Source organism: Arachis ipaensis, chromosome B5 (genome assembly GCF_059453495.1).
Source record: "Arachis ipaensis isolate K30076 ecotype BB chromosome B5, ASM5945349v1, whole genome shotgun sequence".
Classification (NCBI taxonomy): domain Eukaryota; kingdom Viridiplantae; phylum Streptophyta; class Magnoliopsida; order Fabales; family Fabaceae; genus Arachis; species Arachis ipaensis.
Window position 1 is genome coordinate 15,639,473 of NC_142440.1, and position 10,693 is coordinate 15,650,165.

Sequence of the window (10,693 nt, forward strand, 5' to 3'; positions counted from 1 at the left end):
ATTATTGAAGGGTAGGTATCTTAGAAAAAAAATTTAATTATTAATTTTTTTTTGAAAATATTTTGATAAAAATACAATTTAAACAATAAAAGAATAATTTATTAAAAGGTATTTTGGTAATCAAAATTTAATGATAAAAAATAAAATTTTTGTTAATGGATATTTTTTCAAAAAATAATTTATTTTTTCTTAAAAAATGGATAAAGTTGACCTTGGTTAACACAAAAAATTTAAAATGGATTAAAGAGAAAATTTTTTAAAAGTTAGAAGGGAGAGGAATGTACATTTATAAAATAGAGGGGAGGAGAGTATCATTTTAGCATCTCGCAGGGGAGTAGAATTTTCTCTAAAATAAAAATAAAATATAAAAAATAAGTTTCTTGTTAGTGTCTCCATGATGGATACAAAATACACTAATTTAATGTTTCTAGACACATGGTCTCTCTTCATGTCTCTTCTGTCAAACACAATTTTATGTCTCTATGTCACTGTCTCAATGTTCTATCTCCTATCTCCGTAAACAAACATGATAATGACTTAAAAATTTTAAATTTTCTTTTCAGCCAAATTTTGTGGAATATAACGGTAAAATTCATCGAATGGGACGAACTCATCCTAAACAAAAAAAATACATTTCAAAAATTAAAGTTAAAATAATTTGTTTTTGAAAATAATATATTTTTAATTTTATTTCAGAAAAAAATTCACTATTCCTTCATTTACTAATTAAACTTAAAAAGATGCTTAGGATTGTTTGTCATGATAAATTGTTTCCATTATAACTTCTATTTATGTTATGGTCATATTATAAAAAAAAAAAACTATTTATCCTTTAAATTTTTAGCTTTTAGTTGTGTTTTGATTTAAATAATATTATTTAATTAATTTAAATATTTATTTTTATAGAAAGTTATTTATTTTTTATGTGAAGTTACTTATTTTTTAGTTTTTTTTTTCTAAAGATTGAATGATGAATAATTTTTAAAGATATCTAATTACACTGATGAAAAAAATATTAATATTTGTTATTTATGGCATGTTTTTCTTGTATTTTTTTATTATTAAAGACCACATAATTGAACGAAAACTGAGTTGAGTATTTAGAAGCCTAAAGCAATCACTAACCCATGTTATTCTAACCGGTCATCATTTTTCCGTAAACACGAAGCATGCGACGTGAATTTTTAAAAATTTTCCTAAATAAATAAGAACTTAAATAAACCTAAACCAAAATCATATATTGTGGTGGTAAATGAATTTTTATATAACATAGAAATGTGTATTTTTGCAAATTATAGAACTTTAAGGATTTGACCTTAATATTGAGTATTATGAAATTGCCAATAACAATTTCAGCAAATATATTGAAATGCAATTACAGGAAAATATAAAATAACTGCAGAATTTTTTCCTTATAATATCGGCAGAAACCCCTAAAATTAATGCTTCATAATTTGATAACACATCTATCGAGAAAATATTCAATTTGGTCCTGAAATTATACTTGAATTTCAATTTAGTCCTTGAAATTTAAATTGTCTCAATTTAGTCTCTAAACTTTTCAAATTTTAATCATGTTAGTCCCTGCAATGATTTATATCACAGAATCAATCGAAAAGTTTAAGAATTAAATTAAGGCAATTGAAATTTCAAAGACTAAATTGAGACTCGAATGTAACTTCAAGAACCAAATTTATGTATTTTCTCCACATCTATCGGTCTATCCTGTATAAACGTTAAAAATCCATCGTTGGTAGACCCATGTTGTGTACTTGTGTAGAAGTTTTTTTTTTTCTTCCCAATAATAATAATCACTCTTATCTAAGTATTTCATATTTTTGAATATTTCAGTGCTTCTCAACACGTGTCAAATTTCTGGAGGCGGAAAAATCTACAATCTTTTTGCCATTCTATCATCACTCACGCATGCCACCATTAATATACCTCTGTTGATCCATCCTACAAGATGATACTGTGTATTATTCTAATCTACAAATCTACAGCATCTAAGCTTAAAGAGTTTATTAGTACAAATTGTTAGGTATGAATTTCAAATATAGTAATAGTAGGTTTATCTAGTACTTAACATCTCATTTTGTTAAAATGTCCATGAATTTTCTTTAAGCACCTACTATCATTTCTTCGCTTTCTCAAACCATGTATGATCCATGGCATATAAGAATCTCTTAAAGAGGAGTAAGATGTCATACCCACCATGGCTTGTCTATTAGATCCTTTGTGAACATGTACCTGAACCTAGAACTGTAAGGCAGCCATTCTATGATCTGAGATGTCTTTTTATTTGATTTACGATCAAGGCACTTCTGTATTGAATCATGGAGCTTCTTGTCAACATTCTTCGTAACCCATCCAAGGAGATCATCTAAACTGATTGATGCTTCTTTGGAGAACCTTTCCATCAACTTTGGGAGAAAAACTTTACGTGACTTCTTCACAACTACATTTGATTGAAGAAACTCTCTCATGGCCGTGTTCAGTTCTTCTTTCAAATTTGATGCTGAATAAACCTTAAGCTGCAGCATTTATAACAACAAAACATATGATCCACTTTTTAAAATGTGTGCATCCTCAAGAGAGGAGAATTATGGATGCAAATTAAATCTATATCATATTTGTTTTATACTTGTGCTTCATCTTTGAAATAGCAGTTATGTAGACTCGATAAGAAAAGCACTACATGAGTAGATTACTAACATCATATTTTCCTAGTGATAGTCGAACTGCAATTCTATGAAAGAAAAAATATAAATGAGAGAAAAATTACCAACGGATCTGACCATGCTCCAGTACAAAGGGCAAAGCAGACAAGCGGTTGGGAATCAGTGATACCCAATTTTGAACTGATACGTTGTCTTTCTTCACCATTTTTCTTCCTCATTGCAGTGGACACAATGCTCTCAAGCCACTACATTCGGCAAAACATAAAATAGAAATATGTAATTAGATAGGGAAACAAATAAAAAAGAGGTCCTGATGGTCTAAGAATCCCATCAATATTAGTATTAAAATTTATTGGTGTTTTATAAAGTTGTCTTCTGATTCTAATGTTATACTGCAAATCCTCTAAGTTTGCAAGATCATAAGAGAAGATCTAATCATATTTACAGTTCTACGAAAGCATAGATTACATCATTACAAGCACCAGATGCAAATCAAGTGAAGCGTACTGCCGCCAACAGGCAAAAAACAGAAAAACATCTTTGAGTGATCATTATATTCAATTACTTGACAATGTATTCATAAACCTTGTAACTCATTAGGATAAGATGAGTACCCGTCCAATGCGGGGTGTTCTGAAGCAAAATATTGATTGCTCTATCGCATTTGCACTTATGATATGGCCGCCAATATTGTAAGAAGCCTGCACTACACATATAAACACATGAATTCATATAGGGCACGATGTATCCAATATCTATGTAAAATAAAAATAAAAGGTGATATCACAGTGAAATTGTATCAATAAGATGAAAAGTGCCAAAGTTCTACGACTGATATCACATGTTTGCATTCACTTCTAGACATCACCTAAATGTCCTAGACTGGCGTGGCAATTTTACTTGGAATTAATTAGAATGTGCAGAAAAGAAGGGTCTGTCTCTGATTTTGGGATGCTGGTGTGGCTACAAAGAGAGAATTTAATTGGCCCTTGTAAACATGGCGATTGAATGGTCTAGACAAAATTCCTAAGTCAGATATACTCCAATCAGCATGAAAAAGTTTCACAAAATGTTTTATAAACTCAGAATTTGCTTAAAGACATTATACAATAGAATAATAAAGAACAATACCTTGTGAAACAAGGCTAACCTCCTGAGAGTGCCCTGGGGAATTCCATAAGCTAAATATGCCTGTCAACAGACCAAGAAAGTTATATGTGTTGAAAATTTGTAAAACAAAATCACTTTGATCATGGGAGTGTGAACATTACATGCATCACAAGTGCATTATGCACATTGATCCAGAAAGCAATTTGTCCATCACATTCCATTTGACTGACATTCACCTTTTCCAGTTGTTCAACTAGAATTCTGAAGGTAAAGAGACAAAAGAATGTGTTAAGTCAACAACTAATTCAAAAGTAATCAAGCACAGGCATCAACATAAAATGATTATACAACTAACTGAAATATTACCCATTAGTTAGGATTGGCTACATAGATAAGATAACATCATTGGATTCAATCAGAAACAATTTCTTATTCTGAAAATGCAATTAGATCAAGTTTTTTCAGTAGTTTTTCATAGTTGTGTTTAATGTTTTATAATTAATGGAATAGAAAAAGCAGGTGCATGCTGGAAAAAGAAGGGAATGAATAAAACAGAATGAATAAAACAAAGTTATATTCGCTCTTGTTTGGTTGATCTGAAAGTAAACGAAATATAACTTAAATTAATGTTGTTTCAAAGTTATACTAATAAAGGAACAGAATTGGCAAATTATATTGTTTAGAGTATATAATCTTTATCTCCTTTCCACCCCCAATTATGAGGAATTAACGAAGGGCATTGGTTTCACTTTTCCCTATTTCCTTAACATTCCGCTTATTACTCATCCTACTCTATCCCTGTCTCCAGTTTCTTGAATCCAGTAGACGAATTTATTCAAAGTTATCCTACTTCTAAAATTTAAGAACCAACCTGTAGTTGTTGATGGCATAAGAAGCATGAGAAGAATGACGTTTACGAGTAGATATCCAAGATATTTCCACTGCCGATTTGCAAGACCAGTCTCGATCCTCTCCTACTCCATGTCGAGGCTGTATAGCATTGGTTGATGACCTTGACAATAAAGGTGACCTACTATTTTCAGCATTTATGGAGGTTGCACTTCGGAGCCAGCAATATACAGTGGCCATGCACCTCACCATCTCCTCAGACAGCCTACTCGGACACTGGTATAGATGATCTTTTAATGTTCGCAATACTGGAGTTTTGTCCATGGTAGAAAACTTCTCTTGAACCTGGCATATGAATGAGGTAAGAACATCTTCATTATACCAGTTCCATCTTTGACATAGCATTGTATATAAACTGCTATTTAGGTTCACATAAAAAAAAAATTCAACATAGACGAGCAATATATCTTACCTTGGTAGGATCGGAAGAAGTCTTTCCAAAATAAATTTTGCCTTTGCCACTCGATAAAGAAGCATGATTTGAACCAAAGATTCTACTCCTTAAATCATTATTAGAAATCAGAGCTTGCAGGGGTCGCAGGGGGAAGTTTTTCGATGAACAGAAGGCACTTGATATGATACTTGGATGCTTCCTGGATTCGGGTCTTGTATGAGCTGGTGAAGTCACACCAGAATTTTGTTCAGAAGGTGGCCGGCTAACACACTGTTCAAAAATACTCCTGTACATAGCAAGCACATGCTGCTCACGGCTCGTAACCTCTTCTTCAAGTAATTCAATTTCGGCAATTAAATCTTTTGTCTAAGGAGGGAAAAAAAGAAGGAATAGTTAATTCTCACCCAAGAAACCATTATAACCACAGCTAACATCAGATAGATTACATTGTGCATTACACGAGTCCTTTTTTGCTTGACATTAAGCAATGAGACTCAGCTGGTCCAGTCCCAAAAGTTCACGGTTGTGAATATCTTATTCTATGTTAGGACAAGTTATGCAAAATTAAGACTAATAAATTATTCATGCAATTAAACGTCCGTCACAAGGGAACTACATAAGATTGTAGTCATGAACCAAGTTGACCAGAAAGCTTAGGTTGTCTAGTAGGTGTCTAAGATTGTTTTACCTTTTTAGCACAACTGTTCATAACAGCTACAATTTTAGACTCTGCAGATACCTTTTGCCAAAGTAACAAATGTCAAATTACCTGAGCAGCAAAGTGCCTGTGTCCAGGAGATAAAGTACTTGAGGCCCGGCCCATTGCCCTCTCAAGCAAAATACGCATAGATTTCTCCTCCTGTAAGCGTAACTGTAGCTGCTCAACCTGTAGATCAGTATATGACTCAGGGCATTAATCAGATACTGAGCTTTGCTCAGTGTAATAAAAATAAGAACCTACATCATCTGGAGTTGTCTTCTAATTTATCCCAAAAACACAAAAAATGCATCATGCTGAGCTTTGCTTATTTCATATGATCATTTACTACATTTTTTTCTTTTAGTTCATCATGATTTCTTGAGCTGAAGATACTTCCAGTGGTAACTCAAACCAAGAAGAAAGGCAACTTAGATAAGAGACGTAAGCAAAAAAAGAAAAAAAGCTTACATCTTTTTCCAACGATGCTCTATGACTTGAAACGGTACTCTTGTTTGTACAAGTGAGGTTATCATGCAAAGGACTTTGTAATCTAGAAGCTCTCACTGAAGGGGGCGATAACTGTTCAATTCACAACAATGCCAAAACCAGTGAAATGTAATAACTCACAAATCACATTCAAAAATAATACACACCCTACACAGACTATGTGCTTATTTTAAGGCGGGATCTCAGAGCGGTGGGAAGAAATGGGAACGGTTAATTAAAGAGTAAAAAGAGAAAAACTGAACTCCATTTTGCTCCTCAACCCCTTCCTTCAGTCTTTCCTCCCTTTCTCTGTAAGATCCCAACTCACAAATACATTTTTTGTTTTTAAAGAAAAGTAAGAGATTCAAATAGTGGTCTCACAACTCACAAGAGTATCATTCTGATCCTTTTCCCGGGGATGCAAAAATCCACCTCTTGAGATCTTCAGGTTCTTGTCAGAAGCACTGGAAAAATGCACAAGCTGTGTCACAAAACGAAGCAACTATAGCTGAAAACTGAAATTCTTCTAACTAAAAAGATCGAAACTAATGTAGAGCACGTAGGTTTTTCCAAATGCCTAATAGATTTCAATTAAAGCCTATGAATCCTAATAAATACTTAGCATTCGTAAAATCTGTAATGTACGAAACTAACACACAAAAAGACCTCTTAGAGCGCCTGTGTCGTGCATGAAGAGTAGTAGAATCCGGGGTGTGAGCAGCATATTGAGCTGCGTCACCGTCTTTTTCAAATGAATGTTGATGATGAAACTCAGTCATCATAAATTCTTGACTATTGTAGGAAACCGTCGCATTCTATTCTAGCTGGTATGATTTTCAGGGTTCCGTGATTGTGCTTCACGTAAATGTCAATTTCAGCAAGAAAGTTAAATAAATAAATAGAGAGAGATCTACGCTGAAATGAATGAGGGTTGAGAGGAGAGAGTGGGCCTCAAATAGTAATAACAAAGAAAAAGGAATCTATTGAAGAGCAAAGGCTGGAGAAATGAATTGAATGAAAGAAAGCAGAAAAAGGAAGGTGTTAGTGGTTTTGAAAAGGAAGAGAGGGAGGGAGAAGGGAAGGTAGGTGGTGGTGGAATTGAGAATTGAATTGGAAGTGGGGGAGGTTGTTGGGGGCATTGAATGGAGGGATTTAATTTCATGTACTGATTCATTCATGCTGCTGGGCCTGGACAGTAAACACTTCTCTTTCTCATTGTTTGAAACTGTGAGAGTGAGACTTTGTTACATGATCAAGATGCCTGCCTGCCTGCCAAGTCTGGCGCCACTGCTACCGACGCGTTATGAGTGAGTGTCACTCAGTCACTGATCCGTTATGACTTCCATTTTCAAACGGAAACCATCTCTTTCTCTTTCGCTCCCCCTTTTGATTCACCCGCCAATGCTAAACACTTTCCTATTCTGTTTTCCCCATTTTTTATGCACTAAAACATTTTAGATCATTTAAAAAAAACTTAAACTAAAGTTTAGAACGATATAAAAGTACATAAAATTCGGGCAAAAAACCATATTAAGCCACATGCAGAAAAGTTTAACCAAAATACGCCAAACAGAAATTTGTTTCAGCAATAAGCCAAGAGGCATTTTTATATAAATCGAACCAACAAGGTTCGAACTGTATTAGCTAGTAATTCGAACCAAGTTGGTTCGAACTAGTATTGGAAAATTTTGAATAATTCGAACCGGATAGGTTCGAACCAAGAAAGCATGTAATTCGAACCTGGTTGGTTCGAATTATGGGGAGAGAGCTTGGTTGTAGTAATTCGAACCAGGCTGGTTCGAATTACATGCTTTCTTGGTTCGAACCAACCTGGTTCGAACCAAAGAGAGGTTGATTGTAGTAATTCGAACCAGCTTGGTTCGAATTACGTGTATCATGGTTCGAACCAGGTTAGTTCGAATTAGTACGAATCAGAGCTCTATATAAACGCTGTAAACGTGAATTGCTCTCATTAGAGGACATAAGATGGCTAGTGAGGAGGAGAGTTTTGCTGTTTTGGTACACCATAAAGGATCCATCAAGAGGAAAACTCGGTCCGGAGTGAAGTTCACAGATAAGAATCCTCTCTATATTGTGGTGAATCGAACGACAAGCTATGATGACTTGGTTAGAGCTGTGCTGATGAAACTTGGCCTGGAAGGTGCGAAGCGGATTAAGAAGTTTTTCTATCGCATTCCAGTCACGATCCTGCACGATACGGTGAAGTATGATTGTCTGACGATTGGTAGTGATGAGGACCTCCAAGTCATGTTTCTTTGTCGGAGACAGTTTCCGGAGGTCCGCACACCAGAGTTGCTGGCAAAGCTGGTTGATGTGGTATCCAGCTCAGGGGGTTCGAACCGGAATACCGCCAATGTAGCCACGGCAGCTGGCTCCAGTTCGATGGCTGCTGTGGCTTCTTCCTCCGTCCCAGTTTACGAGACAGCGGCCCAACTTGTCGCCTCTCCGTCATTTGCTGTTGATTTGAATGACGGCGTCCGCGACGAGGTAGGATCCTTTGATGTTCTGGCAAACGCTTTACAGGGCGTTCCACCGGTTGGCGTCGGAGACGGAGAATTGGGTGATCCTGATGAGGACGACGTTGAGCCCGAAACGATTGAGGACGATAGCGGGGACGAGGTTCAAGCGGCTGGGCCTGCATTGGCTGGCGGTGGTTCTAGCTCTGGCACACAGCAGTATCCACCATATTTTTCTTCTCTGGACCTGGGCGCCATGACGCATGAGGTTGCGCTAGGTCACCCTGTTGGATTCGGAGCTAGAGATGCGGAAGGAAATGCTGGTCTCACAGAGTTCCAGGTTGGTCAGCAATTCCAGGATAAAGATGAGGCCCTGTTAAGTGTGAAGACTTACAGCATCCGGCGAGGGGTACAGTACAAGGTGGTGGAGTCCGATCACCGCCGGTATGTGGGCAAGTGTTCCGAGTTCGGGAATGGGTGCACATGGTTGATTCGGCTCAGTCTCCGGAAGCGGAAGGGCATTTGGGAGGTCAAACGGTACAATGGCCCTCACACTTGCCTGGCCACATCCATATCAAGTGATCACAGAAGTTTGGATCATTCTGTGATTTCCGCGTTCATTATGCCAATGGTCAGGGCTGACGCATCGGTTAGCATCAAGGTGCTCCTCAACGCCACGGCAGCGCATTTTGGTTTTAGGCCGACTTACAGGAGGGTTTGGATGGCGAAGCAGAAGGCCGTTGGCATCATCTACGGTGACTGGGATGAGTCATACAGCGAGATACCTAGGTGGGTGTTGGGTGTCCAGCTGACGATGCCTGGTACTGTTGCGGTCCTCAGGAAGGTGCTCCTCATGCTCCTAATGCATCGCTCGGGCTGCGCATGAAAAGAACCGCATACTGAGATATATAACTACACAGGTTTTACAGTAAACCGGTTCACATAAACCGGTTCACAGTAAACCGGTCTACGTAAACGGGTTTACATAAAACGGTTTCCATAAACAGGTTTACATTAACCATTTTTCTAAATTAAACAGCATAACATTACATGAAGGATAACTAACTGGAAAAGAAACCCCTAAACCACACAACTAAACCGCTAGCATATACCACAAATACCGAGACCCATTAACAAGAAACAAATTCAATAAACCGGCTTACTTAAACCACCTAGCATTAAACAACTACCATAAACCACATAAAAAAACCGCTTGCAAAAACCGCTAACAAAAACCGCTAACATAAACCACCAACATAAACCACTACCAAAAACCACTGACTTAAACCACTAACAAAAACCACTACCCTAAACCACCACCCTAAACCACTAACATAAACCACTAACTTATACCGCTAGCTTAAACCACTATCATAAACCACCTACAAGATCCCCTCACCTAAACCGCCTACATAAACCACTAACATAAAGTACCATCTAACTAAGATACAAAACCACTAACGCACAAGTAACGCTAGGATCAAAAAAAATTTCCGTACTAACCTCGTCGTTGATGACCCCGGCTATATGAGCGACTCCGTCCAACAGATATAACCGTGCCGGATCGTCCTCCATCAGCAGACTCGTCCGTTCAGGTCTTTCTCGGAGAGAATCTGGGTCGTTTTCTCTGGGATTTTGTGGGGTAGGGGGGAGGGATAATGGTTCGAATGAGGGTGATTCGAACTCCTTTTATAGTCGAATCACACATAATTCGAACCAGCCTGGTTCGAATTATGAAGGAGTGCATTAGGAGTAATTCGAACCGACCTGGTTCGAATTACATGAACTCGAATACAAAGCATAATTCGAACCACCCTGGTTCGAATTATGTGTTATTGAAGTTCGAACCATACTGGTTCGAATTATGTATGGGAGAAGTTCGAACCATCTTGGTTCGAATTATTCAAAAACGTAGAACACTAAATCGAACCATCTT

General features: G+C 36.9%; 1 protein-coding gene across 2 annotated transcripts; it reads right to left on the bottom strand.

The window, feature by feature from the left end:
* Positions 1 to 1,872: 1,872 nt before the first annotated feature.
* On the bottom strand, positions 1,873 to 7,689 carry LOC107643050 (electron transporter, putative (Protein of unknown function, DUF547)). 2 transcript variants are annotated; one of them, XM_088486428.1, is made up of 11 exons: positions 6,947 to 7,689; positions 6,669 to 6,744; positions 6,263 to 6,373; positions 5,864 to 5,980; positions 5,113 to 5,460; positions 4,663 to 4,985; positions 3,953 to 4,052; positions 3,813 to 3,872; positions 3,296 to 3,382; positions 2,786 to 2,926; positions 1,873 to 2,534 (listed from the first exon to the last, which is right to left on the bottom strand). In XM_088486428.1, the coding sequence occupies exons 1-11, from the start codon at positions 7,060 to 7,062 to the stop codon at positions 2,205 to 2,207; spliced, it is 1,809 nt and encodes a 602-aa protein (XP_088342554.1). In that variant the 5' UTR covers positions 7,063 to 7,689; the 3' UTR covers positions 1,873 to 2,204. The 2 variants fall into 2 exon arrangements, with proteins under 2 accessions (XP_088342554.1, XP_088342553.1); XM_088486427.1 differs by having other exon boundaries at positions 6,935 to 7,296.
* Positions 7,690 to 10,693: the final 3,004 nt, after the last annotated feature.

What these genes read in the sequence shown, in the direction of transcription:
- LOC107643050 (XM_088486427.1), bottom strand. Translation starts at nt 7,062, where the DNA reads ATGATGACTGAGTTTCATCATCAACATTCATTTGAAAAAGACGGTGAC. An exon ending in AGGATCAGAATGATACTCTT is followed by an intron (nt 6,374 to 6,668) that starts GTGAGTTGTGAG and finishes TGAATTGAACAG; the next exon opens with TTATCGCCCCCTTCAGTGAG. An exon ending in CTTCTTCCGATCCTACCAAG is followed by an intron (nt 4,986 to 5,112) that starts GTAAGATATATT and finishes TTCATATGCCAG; the next exon opens with GTTCAAGAGAAGTTTTCTAC.